Below are 13,030 nucleotides of genomic sequence, written 5' to 3'. Positions count from 1 at the left end.
TCTCAACTTACCACATTTGACCTTGAATTATCACGCTTCTTCTTCCAAGCGAGTCGGAAGGCTTAGCGATTATTATAGCTTTTGCATCATGATCTCGAAAGATTGCAACAACAACTGGTATATAAGAAGGCAGATATATGGTATAAACTATATACAATACTCTATATAGCGATATATGTATATAGGTACTGAGCTCTCGTTTAGATTCTCAGTCTATCAAATCCAATTAGACCTACTCGAGAAGAGCAGATTATATATGTTTAAGGGTTTCAGATTGAATTATTGCAAAATATTTGCAAATTACGATAATTCTCGGATATTTCATAGAAGGTATTAACAAAAAAAATGTTTCAATTTGATATTTATAATGAATCTATTATCCCATGTTTGTAAATATAAAGATATATCGCCGCCACTGCTTTAAGAATCTATGACACTATCTCATTCTCTTACACTGCAAAAAGAAGTATCTTATTTTAAGATGGTTTGGTAGCGTTTTTAAGACATTAAGACATTTTAAACATCTAAATGCTACCAAAACATGTTAAAATAAGATACTTCTTTTTGCAGTGTATATGAGAGCTATTTTAAGTCTTAGGGTTAAAAACGATCATTTTACACCCTAGGGCTAGAAATAGGGTATTTTACGTTTATACCTATATTACTCAAAAAAATATTATTTAAAACAAACAAGTAGTTGGTTAAAAAACTAAAAAAGTGTATTTGAAACAATAAAATTTTGGTTGAATCAACCAAATAAATGTAGACTGAGAGAACAAAATAGTTGTGGCAATTAATAAAATGGTTACGAATACCATTTTGGTTAGTAAACTATACTGCTGCTAATTCGATAGTCAGGGATACCATTTATAATAGTAAAAAGCTAAATAGTTGCCGTTACCATTTTATTATTAAGGGAAACTTACTTTAGTTAGTACCAACTACTAATAAATATTGTAACAGATAACATTTAGTTAGTTAACCTTACTAATCAAGTAGGTAATTTGATATAATAAAATACAGCCGCAATTATTTATTTAATAGTATTCACATTCAAAAAAATATGTTTATGATAAGGTTAATATAACTTTTTTGCTGTACCAAGTAAGATATAAATCTTATATTAAACATATTTTTTGTATGATGCGAATAATAACAAATAAATTTTATAGGTTATAGATTGATTGGTTAAATTGACACTTACATTCAAAACGATCTATATAATCTTCAAACCCTCCTGAGATTAATAACTCCCGGAAATCCACGTACTTTTTTAACACTCAATTAAATAATCTATATAAAAATAATATAATTGTATAAAATATATAAGAACATAAACACAAATGATCACGTTTTCACGACATTGCGCATGTCTGGTAACTTTTACTCCAGAAATAGAAAAAATTACTCCGGGCATAGTATTTTTTTTTACTATTTCCGAAGTAAACTTTACTATTTTAAGAGTAATTTTTTCTATTTGCGGAGTAAAAGTTGACAAAGATGCGCAAAAGTTTCGTACAATTTAGGCTTTACTTTGTAAGTATAGTAAAAGTTACTTTATATTTTTTCCGTGTTACTTCTAACAAAATTTCTTTGATTCAAATAAAACTTTTGAAAATTCAAAAGTATAAACTTTTGCTCTGGAAGTCGTAAAAAATACTATTTCCGGAGCAAAAGTTATTGACAGAAATGTGCTGAAATTTCGTAAAATTTAGGATTTAATTTGGAAGTAGTAAAAGTTACTTTATTTTTATTTTCCACTTTTCTCCGTGAATCAAAAAAAAAATGTAGAGAAAATTGAAAAATAAAACAAATTTACCTAAAAATGCAAAAACAAAATGAGTTGCTTTTGTATAAGGCAAACCACTTTTCAACTCTAAGTGTTAAAATACTACTTCAACAAGTATGAATAAAATCTGTATTTATGTAAAAAAAATTTGTTCAAGAACTGCAACAATGTCTGAAACACATGATTTATTTATAAGTTATATAGCACTTAAATATGTAAGAAAAAAAAGATAACACGCGATTCAACATGCCGCCTGATACTTGAAAGAAAAAAAAATTGAAAATCACTCCCATGTTGTGATAAGAATGTTGAGAAAAAAAGTATACTATATAGATATATAGTGGAAACAGATGAAAATTGGTGAAAACAAAAAAAAAACAACAATTGACCTTCAGGTGTCGTCGTCGTATCGCAGCTGTGACTTTGTACTTGTTGCCGGTTTGTTTGCTGGTGGTGGAGGGTGTGGAAGAGAGGGGCTGGAGGGCCACAGGTGCATCGCACTCGCACGCCCTCCTTTATTACACATTCTCTCTGCTTTTTCCTCCTTCTTCTTCCTTCGTCCGTCCACACAAACCTTAGAGAGAGACTAGGCCTAACTCTCTTATATCCTCTAGCTAACTTGTTACTCGGTCCCCCAACACTTCATCAGAAACACGATCCAATTCTCTTTCAAAGCAAATTCTCATCATCATCATCATCATCATTGGAATCAATTTTTATTTAATTCAAAAAGAAATCATGAAAAAAAAGATTTGATTCGGATTTGATTTTTATTTTATTTAAATTCCTTGAAAAGGCGGAAGTTGCTCCAGATATAAATGTGCAAATACGTTTTTAATTGTCAGTGCGAGTTGTTGTTTTTGATGTGCCAGCGCGAGTTTGTGATAAGTTTAATGTGCGATTACTTCGCTTTCATTTCCATAAATGTTTTCAAGAGTGTCTTCACATGTGCGCGATCTACAACTAATTTAAAAACGGAAATTAATAGTATACCAGTGAATCGTGTATATAATGCAGAAGGCTATTAAAATCCTCGGGGAATTAGCTGAAGTAAGGAAGAAGAGATAATAAACGAGTGATTTGAATGCCATATATATGGGCTTCAAGAAGACGGTTCAAGTGCATACTAAAACTATATATATTAATGAATAAAAGAAATAAAAATAGTTAAACCGATAAACAGGAACACTAAATCAGAATTAGTATTTCTTTTTCAAAGTCATATACAGAAGTAATTTGAGTAATGCAAAGAAGTGGATGGCACTCGTTAATGGTGCAATTTTTCTTTCTTTACAGCAAAGATGAAAAATCTTTGGCCGTTGGTGGTGTGGATACTTTTTTCTTCGTGTCCAGTGAGTATAAAAAATAATGTTTTTTTTCTACTATTCTATATATACTAGATCATAAGAATTTTTATAGCGTGTAACGGTTCCAATTTGAAATTCCAAGTTCGTTACAGAGGGAGGCGTGCCTTAAGTACGTCCCTCTGCAATTGACCACTTCCGTAACCACGAGCGAATCTGCTGTTTGATTTCATGCTTCGAAACGTATACAAGAAATAACTTTCTTTGAATATATATATACATTATATTCATTCTGACCTTTTCTTGGAAAATTTATTCAATCTTACCCTCTCATTAAAGATTAAATTATATTTGTCAAATCACACAAATTATGGAAAACATGATGCAAAAAGGTTTGCAATATATGTCATTTTTCTCATGTACAGTAGTCAAACCCGCGTTAAGTGAGACCTTATATACAAGAGGGAAAATTTTATATTGCTAAAATTATTTCTGTAGTACCAGTATATTTGCTATATTTATGAATACTTTTATTGAAGTAGACGTCCGTTTCAGAACGCTAAAAATAGATACTTTTTTACTATTTTTTTTCACTCATTTTTATTGAAAATTAGAAACAAAAATTTTATCATTTAAAAATATAATATTTTAACTAAACGAAACCATTTTTGGTTTTAAATTATTATTTATTGAATCCAGAGAGCACCAAAGTCAGAGAGTAAAATTATGAACCAAAAGTTCTGAACGTTCAAATGAACGAAATATTTTTTTCAATCTATAAATTATTAAAAATTATGATGACAATATAAAATAAAACAATAAATTAAACAATTATTAAATTAATAACTTCTTTTTAGATAATTAAAATAAATATTTTCTAATAAAATTAGTACTTAAAGAAGTTGGAAAAAAAATTTCGTTCAATTGAACGTTCAAAACTTTTGTCTCATGTAAAATTTGTAATTTTTTTTGTATTATTTTACAAATAATAATATATGTAACCGAGATTTTGACTTTCCGTTTTTTGAATATTGTTGAAAAACATCTTCTCTAGTGGACTTATTAATGAAATATTAGCCCTCTAATGTCGAGAATGTTTAAAAGTTATCATTAAAAATTTTTTAAAGGCTTTAGTTTATCTAATTTATGCTTCGGATTTGGAGGAAATTTGTTGGAATTGAAAAAACCGGTAAATGCACTATTTTTTGTTATTGGACTTAAAAATGCCATCAGGACTTCATATATTATATAAATTATTTAAAATAAAATCAAACAAAAGTTACTAAGCACAAATTTAATTTGAACTATCATTAATTTTAAATATATGTAATTATTTTACCGTAAAAACTAACGCTTACTTTCTTTTAAAAAATTATCGTTTCAAACTTGAACAATTCACTTAATCTTGAAATTTAATGACAATTATAATATTTTTAATGTTAAAACAATTGAATAACGATTTTCGATGGTACAGAAACGCTCTTCTTTACCTAATTGGTTTACAGCTTCAAGATAACATTCTTTATGGAAGTACGTAGGGATTTTTTTTATTAACAATTTTGTACCAATTTTTTTACCAAAATCTCGAATCAAACACGTGCCATTTTCACAAAAATCCGTTTTTTCAAAATCCCCTACGTACTTTTATAGATTTTGAGTTGTAAATTAAGAAAATTTTTGGTTTTTTGTTCTAAGTCAAAAACTGAAAAAGATTTTCTACCTGGCGTACACCTCTGCATGAAAAAAGGGTTTTTGTAGATATGAGGCTGAAGTCCGCAACGTTTTCAAAAACGAAAAATTAAAATAGAATTATTTTTTCATGTCAATTTATCTCTAATTTTGATTTGCACAAACTTTCAAGAAATTAATACTTTTATATAAAAACCAGTTACCCCGAATAACTTTAATTTTCACCAAAAGTAATAGATATTGTCTAATTATTTTTTCGTTTTTGTTTATAAAAACGTTGCGGACTTCATCATCATTTTGTAGATCGACTGTCAGCGCCGCCATTTTAATTTTTTTATCTTTTGAAAATAATTTTTTAATAGTTTAATATGTACTTAAGAATAATATATAATTGATTTTTTAATTCATTTTATTCTGTTCTTGAAAAAAAATCTTAAAAATGGGTCTGATTTTCGGTCTTCACAGTGGTCTAACCCCTTAATTAATATAAATTTAAAATGTATGAGGTACGTGCTAAAAACTGTCACGTTTTTCAGTCAATAGAAAATATTCGAGAAATCTTATAATTTACCACAGAAATGTAAAAAATACTATTTCAATTTATGAAGAGTAACTAAATTAAAAATATGATTTTTAAGTTCACGTGGCAAATAACCTAATTTTGTGTTTTTTATCTATTAATTATGAGAAAGAGGAATCATTAAATTAAATAAAAACTTATCAAATATAAAGGCATTACAATTAATTTTTAGATTTTTTTTGCACTTTTGAAAAGTTATTTCTTTCATAAATAAATTAGTAGAATGTTAAATGTAAATTCGCATACAAGAAACAATAAAACAAACATCAATTATTATATGTATACAATAACTTGCGTTCATTTAGAAGCAGAAAATATTTTAAAAATAATACGTACCGTATAGAATTTCAGGTTAGTTTAATTAACAGAAACTTTGAAGTTAGAAATTTATACTACGAAACTGATAATAATAAAAGTATTACGTTAATATTTTTAATCAGCTGAACACGAGAAGAATTTATATTAATCACGTTCTTTCTGTAGAAATGCGATTCTAAAATATAGATAATAAAAAACATGTAATATAGCGGTATCGCATATGTACTTACAAAGTCTCGGAAATGATCTTTGTTGAAAATCATCAAAAATGGATCAATGATCTTAATAACTTTAATACATTAATGCCTTCTTCAATTCAAACGAATGCATTTTTCACTTACAAAAATATTCGACGAAACAGAAACCACTTGACAGACACTCTATAGACACACTGATGTACGACATTTTGTATTATTGATAGTGAACACTAGGAGCGCTACCTTCGCGTCACGTGATTTAAACCATTTTAAAATCAGTGAAAATTTTTACGATTCTTACTCATTTTAATTAGGTTATATTATTTATAATCATATTTAATTCATTAGTAAAAATTGGTAATAATAATATTAAGGTATACTAATTGAAAAAATGAAATTCTGTATAATTTAAATTCAGAGAGCGAAAAATAAATTACTTAAAATTTATATGTGAGTCACGGTAGGGGTAAACGGCACAGTTGTTGCCCCCCCTGATAGTAATTGCTCTCATTACAATATTTACAAAAGTATAAAAAAATGCTCTTATATAATATTTAATTTCGTGTATGAATCTAAATTCTAAATATTTTTTTGCTTAGAGTAAAAAATAATATATTTATGTCAATACTTTAATAATAAAATATTAGCGATTCACGAAAATATAGTGCTAATAACCTCAAATTAACCTCACATTTTTTTGACATTATAACTACTTTCTGCAATAATATCGGCTTATTAGACTATTTAGATTTTATTTCTTATTTTGATAATTGTGTAATGGATAATATAAATAAATATTGAAGATCATAACAATAAAAAAAATTTGTCACGTATAAACGAGAACTTAATAATAATTATAATCTTATTTAAATAATGTCGTTTGACACTTTCAAGAGAAGTTATACCTGTCCACTATATATATACATATATTTTCTATAGCAAGTTTTAAGCAAATATACTGGTTCTTCTTCCAACAAAATTATTCTTGGGCGTAAAAAAATATGAGTGAACGTTTTAATTTATAAAAGAGTTATTTGCTTTTACTCATTTTATTTCTATCTCCGCGAACTAATTAGTATCAAGAAGTTGTTTATCAATATGCAGATAAGCTAGAAAGTTTCCCATACCTTTGCGAGTTTATTCTTGTACACGCTTCTTAAAATCGCGACCCGTTAACGGAAAAAAAAGTTTTAAAACTGTTGCATTTAATTGCAAAGCAAAAACACAGTTCATTTATCAGATTAAAACTAGTCTCTTGCGATCGTACAACTAATTTAAAATTAATCTTTCGGTCTTTAAAATAAATACAAAAAAATTAAGTTTATGTTTTTATATATTATAGAAACATTTGGTATATAATTTAAAAAATAATTTTAAATTTTGAAAATAATTTACAGGGTGTCTGACGGTCAGGGAATATCTTTAATTTTTTGGAATTTTTTATGAATAAATTAAAGTAACTATTATGTAGTTTCAAAATATTTTTACTTTTTTCCCTAAACAAATGCAAATTAAAAAGTTGGCCTTCACCCTCAATTATTAAGCATGTGATATATCTTATATTCATTAAGTAAATAATTATTTACTACTATTTATTGAATCTAATAAATGATTTTTTAAACTTGGATAACAATTAATTAATTTTTTTCAGTGAAATATTTGCTTTTTCAATATAAATAAAAATTATTTGATACAATTTTATTATATCGATTCGCAACTTCAAATAAAGTAAATTATTCATTAATACGAATAATTAATTATTTAATAATTTAACTTATAAAAATTTTTACGTCGTCAAATCTTAAATTATCAAATTTCTATTTAGCAAAATTGTATAAAATGGATTTTATATTATGCAAAATTTTCAATTTACATTTAACTAAAATTCGATTTAAAAGAATTTCTATTTAGCAGAACTCTTATAAAGCATTTTTCTAATACTTTTTAAAAATTTTAAATTAATATTATTTCAATTTAACGAAATTTATGTCTATATAAAAATTGACAAAAAAAGAACTAAGTAGAATTTTTTAAAAATGAGAATTCTGTTAAATAAGAATTAGTTCGAATTAAAAATTTCTTTAATAAAAACTTTGTTAATTAAGAATTTTGTTAAATGGAAATTTTATTAATTGTGGATTTATTCAATGATAATTCTGTTAAGTAAATATTTTGATAAATCCAAAATTTACTAAAATAACAATTATGTTAAAAAATTTTTCTTGACATAAATTCCGTGAAATTGAAATTGTATTAATTTGAAATTCGATGTACTAGAAAATCTGCTTTATATATAATTTTACTAAATAAAAATTTGATAATTTAAAATTTGACGCCGTAAAAATTTTTTTAAATAAAATGTTAAGAATATTTATACGTCCCCAATTAGTTTATTTATTTCACTTAATTATTTTATTTTTTACGAAACATTATTTATTTGGTTTAAATACTTATGAAATTAGGGGATAATAGACAGGTAAATGATTTAATTGCATCAAAATAAATTTTATTTGATCAAAATAAACATTTTTTAGTGTAATTTAGGTCAGGGAAAAGTCAGGGAATTTTTTTCCTAGCAATTGTTAGACACCTTGATTTAGAAAATTAAAATTTAGATTTAAATAAACTTTTTTAGTTTTGGTTTTTTTAATTCTGACTCGGAGTGATCGATATCATCATTTCTATTATTTAATACTGCCGAGTGATAAATTCAAAATAATATTTTTTAGTTTTTTTTTTTTTTTGACAACAGTTATCAGTTGGATATATATATTTCCAAATTACTCAGCACTATAGGAATTCTTACAAGGAAAAGTTTCTCTATGTAAATGATTGCAGCAATTTTACATTGCAAGCAAAAATTATAAAATTTGTAGTTCTAAAAGTAGATTTAAAAGATTTGAAAATTTTTCCTCGCCAAGTGAAATTATAAACTAAAATTAAAAATATTTTACAGACCGATTCATACAGAGGATTCGGAACTGGATTGAAGAGGGAAGTGTTCTTTCTAAATCTGGAAGATGGTTACTTTGGCTGTCAAGTTAATGAGTCGACAGATATTTTACAACTTTTAGAACTATCGAAATTGTGCGACAATCATGCAGATTGTTTTGGAGGCACAGATGAGCAGCGAACTAGGCTCAAATGCACAGGTAAGAGAAAGCATAGATGATTATTATCTGTATATATATATATGTATTTATATACACATATATAGTCTAGACAAATGATCAGAATCCGAGATTTAGATTTACTGACTCAAACCGCAGACAGACATCATTATGCTCTTATTAAATCAAGCAATATACCATAGAGACTATAGTAACATCAATTTTCTTTAGCATTTTATTCAGACTTCTTAATTGAATAAATTAATCTTCTCTCTTTCTATAGATTCGTTTATAACCGTTGAATTTAATTATTTCAATTTTGTAGTATTCATGTTTTTCATTTCTATTAATTTTTTCATTTTTATTTCAATTTCCATTTCACCTAATGAAAATGAAATTTGTATTCAAATTTTTATTTTTATTTACACGTTTATTCTTAGATTGTTAATATTTTTTCCATCTTCCTCAATGAAATTAAATTTAATTAAGAATTTAAACTTTAAATAATTTTTTTACGTTCCTAATACCTATGTGAAATATTCTTTTGTTATAAATTTTACTACTAAATTTCGGTTTCAGACTGACACGATTTTGATAAAACTTATCTTTGAAAAATATTGCTTAATTGAAATAAACGAACTTTTTAACGAACTAGAAACTAAACTAAAACTAGAAGCTAAAATTTTTTGAATTCATACATATTGAAAAGTTTTTGACACATGAATATTCCCGATATTAGACCTGTTAGACTTTTTTTGTGACAAATTAAAAATTATCGAATTTTTATTCAGTAGAATTTTTTAAAGTAGATTTGAAAATGAGCCGATTTTTCATATTAAAGAAACTCTGTCTAACAAAATTTTTTGATTTAATAGAATTATTTACCTGAACTTTTGTATAGCAGATTTTTTAATACATCGAATTTTTAAATAATATACAATTTTCATTTAAAAGAATTTATGTTAAGCAAAATTTTCATAAAAATCATTTTTATTTCACAGAATTGTTTTTATCTCTCACTTAGAAATTTAGCTAAGTGTTAAATAAAAATTATATTATTTGAAAATTCAGCCTATTATAAAATCTAATTTATAAAATTTTGCAAAATAAAAATTCGATAATTTTTAATTCGACACTACAAAAATTTTTCTTATTCAAAAAGAAATTAAATAAATTATAATCTATAAGAAAAAAATCTATAATATTTCAGAACCTTAGAAGATAGTTAAAAGTTTAAGTTTCTCTGAATTTAGAAAAAATAATACTTTTTCAATATTTCTGGATAAGAAAAAAATGATTCTTGGAATTTTAATGTCCAATTATTTTGAAAATTTTTCTTATTTTTCGTAAATTTTATTTTTATTTCAACAAAATTTGATTTCGAAAAATAATATTTTTTGAATATTTGTGAGTTGAAAAATCGTTTTTGGAATTTACTTTTGAATTATTTTCAATAATTTATTATTAAAGATTTAGTAAATCTTTGTGAGAATTTCTTTTAGTTTTGGTCTTGCAAAATTGTTTTTACTTTTTTGAACTTAAAAAATTAGTTTTCGAAAAAACAAAATGACGTTGCTAACTTTTTGCATGTTAAATATATTTTTAATTTTTTGAGGATTATAGAAAAATTTTCTATTTTGATTATTAAAAATTGAGTGAATTAAAAAAAACAATTTTTTTTGCATATTTTCAGATGATTGTACCAAAGAAGATGGTACCCTGTGTCAAAACGGAGTTTGCCTCGACTCAGTCTGTCACTGCAATGATGGCTTCGGAGGCTGCAATTGCCAAGTTCCAGGTTGGTATATGCATTTTGTACTTTACAGGAAAAGCAATCACTAACCGATCATTAGAGTTGAAAAAGGCCTGTGGCTCACCGCTCATCGGTCAAGACCTTTATATTAAGTTCCGTTCAAAGGCTTATAACTTTACTGTTAACTGTTCAGTTTTTTTTTCATACATGTGTACATTCATTTTCATATTTTGCAGATGAGAACGAGTGTAAATTTCGACCCTGTGATATTTTTGCCCATTGTACGAATACACTTGGCAGCTATCAATGTACCTGCTTTCCTGGTTATCAAGGCGATGGATTCCACTGCGAGGGTAATTTTTTAATTTTATACTTATTATTTTATTTATTTTTTATTTATATTGTTATGATTATTATACCCGTATGAAAATATTTCAAGTTTCTATTCAATTACAGTATACGGAAAGAAAATAAATATCAAATTTTATAAAAATATTTTCAAATTTTGTAAAAGTATTTTCAAGTCGTGAAAAATATGGTAAAGAAATTTTAATATTTAAACAATTTTTATGAAATTTACAATAGTTTTATATTAAAATTTGGTAAAACGTATTTGATTCATTACTAATGATACTCAATTTTACTAAATTTTATTCATCAATTTTCAAGAAACTGTAGTTTTCTCAAAAGTAATGTACATAATTTCTTTAAAATAATTAAAAGTTCAGACTCTCGGAAAGAAATGATTTTAGTTGGAGGTAAAATGGCCTTTTTTAACGCTTGGTATTATAAAATAACTTTTTTAAATCCCAAAAGATCAAAATAACATTTTTCACCCTTCAAAATCGAAAATGGTATTTTTTTAAAAACCCAAGAAAGTAAAATAAATAAAGAATTTTATATTCAAAATTAAAATGAGATAAATATCTCTATTAATATAATTTTTTTAAAATTGTGTAAATTTTGAAATTTCAGATATAAACGAATGTGAAAATCCAGAATTTGCTGCACGGTGCGTCGAAAATGCTGAGTGCTGTAATTTACCTTCGAATTTCCTATGTAAATGTAAAGCGGGATTCACTGGCGATGGCGAGGTCCACTGCGAGGATGTGGACGAATGTGCGTTGCAAGATGCGTGTGGAGAAAATAGTCTTTGTCAGAATACCCTTGGAAATTATACGTGCTCGTGTCAGCCGGGATACTCGGGAGACCCATACAAACTTGTGAGTAACATATATATATTGTTTCAAAGAAAATTTTACATTATTCATTCATTCTTTTATTTTTCCACTGGGTTTAAAAATAGCAGTTCATTGTTCACATGTTCAAACTTTTTTTCTATTTTTAACTCATATTTCCAAATATTTATTCAGTCATTTGTTCAAAATTATTGTCATTTTTTTGTAATTTTGTAAAATGTTGCCTTTTATTTATTTGAATTTTTTACTTTTGAAAAAGAACAAGGTTTCTTGAGTTTTAAATTACCTATTTTAAATAATTTTTATTTAGCAGAACTCTCATTTAAAAGAATTTTATGTGATTCGAATTTTTTAGTGACAAATTTTTCAATTCACCGAATCTTCATTTGTCTGAATTTTTATTTGCACGAATTGTTATTTAATAGAATTCTTAAAACGCAGAATTTTCATTTATCCAAAATTGCAAATAGACAAAAAAAATACCTTCTCATTATTATCAGAATATAGTAATAGTCAGAAAGAATTCGATGCGATTTTTAAAATTAATTAATTAGAAATTATCGATAAAATTGTGATCAGTCAATTTTAAAAATCACATCAAAATCTTTTTTCGAGGAGAAAATTTTCAAAAGTCGATAAATCCATTTTTCAAAAAAGTGGAGATAAACACAGATTTACCATTTTAATTCTATTATTAATATATTATTAATATTTAATTAAAATTTATTAATTTAATATATTGAAGACTTTACTAATCAATCTGTCAATATTGAATTTAAAAAAAGAATTTTATTAACAATGAAATTTTAATTTAAAAACATATGGGCTTAACCAAAATGATTTATAATTTTTATTTCTTTTTTTTTTTTTTTTAAATTACCAAAACCTTAAAATTCTCCAATTATGATAGACATTTTTATGATAAAATTAATAACAAAACGTCTTAAATCCAAAACATATTTTTGTATAAATAATTTATTACAATATTTCTTCATTAAAATTAACTTCTCAATTTTATCCAATAAAAATTCGGAAAAATGAAGATTCGTTAAATTGAAAATTTTGTTACTCAAAAATTCAAATCACATAAA

General features: G+C 25.4%; 1 protein-coding gene across 4 annotated transcripts in view; it reads left to right on the top strand.

Moving 5' to 3' along the window:
• The window catches only part of LOC127279000 (uncharacterized), a 163,301-nt gene that overhangs the window by 53,764 nt on the left and 96,507 nt on the right, over nt 1-13,030 (top strand). For all 4 annotated transcript variants that reach the window (XM_051301046.1, XM_051301047.1, XM_051301045.1 and 1 more), the window contains exons 2-6: nt 3,086-3,141; nt 8,834-9,029; nt 10,681-10,785; nt 10,977-11,093; nt 11,716-11,963. In XM_051301046.1, the coding sequence (XP_051157003.1) occupies nt 3,086-3,141; nt 8,834-9,029; nt 10,681-10,785; nt 10,977-11,093; nt 11,716-11,963 (722 nt within the window). The remainder of the gene's footprint in view (nt 1-3,085; nt 3,142-8,833; nt 9,030-10,680; nt 10,786-10,976; nt 11,094-11,715; nt 11,964-13,030) is intronic.

Source organism: Leptopilina boulardi, unplaced genomic scaffold (genome assembly GCF_019393585.1).
Source record: "Leptopilina boulardi isolate dan_hultmark-lab unplaced genomic scaffold, ZJU_Lbou_2.1 LbouV2_213, whole genome shotgun sequence".
Taxonomy (NCBI): Eukaryota; Metazoa; Arthropoda; class Insecta; order Hymenoptera; family Figitidae; genus Leptopilina; species Leptopilina boulardi.
Note: the sequence above shows the minus strand (reverse complement) of the source record. Positions and strands in the feature narration are given on the sequence as shown.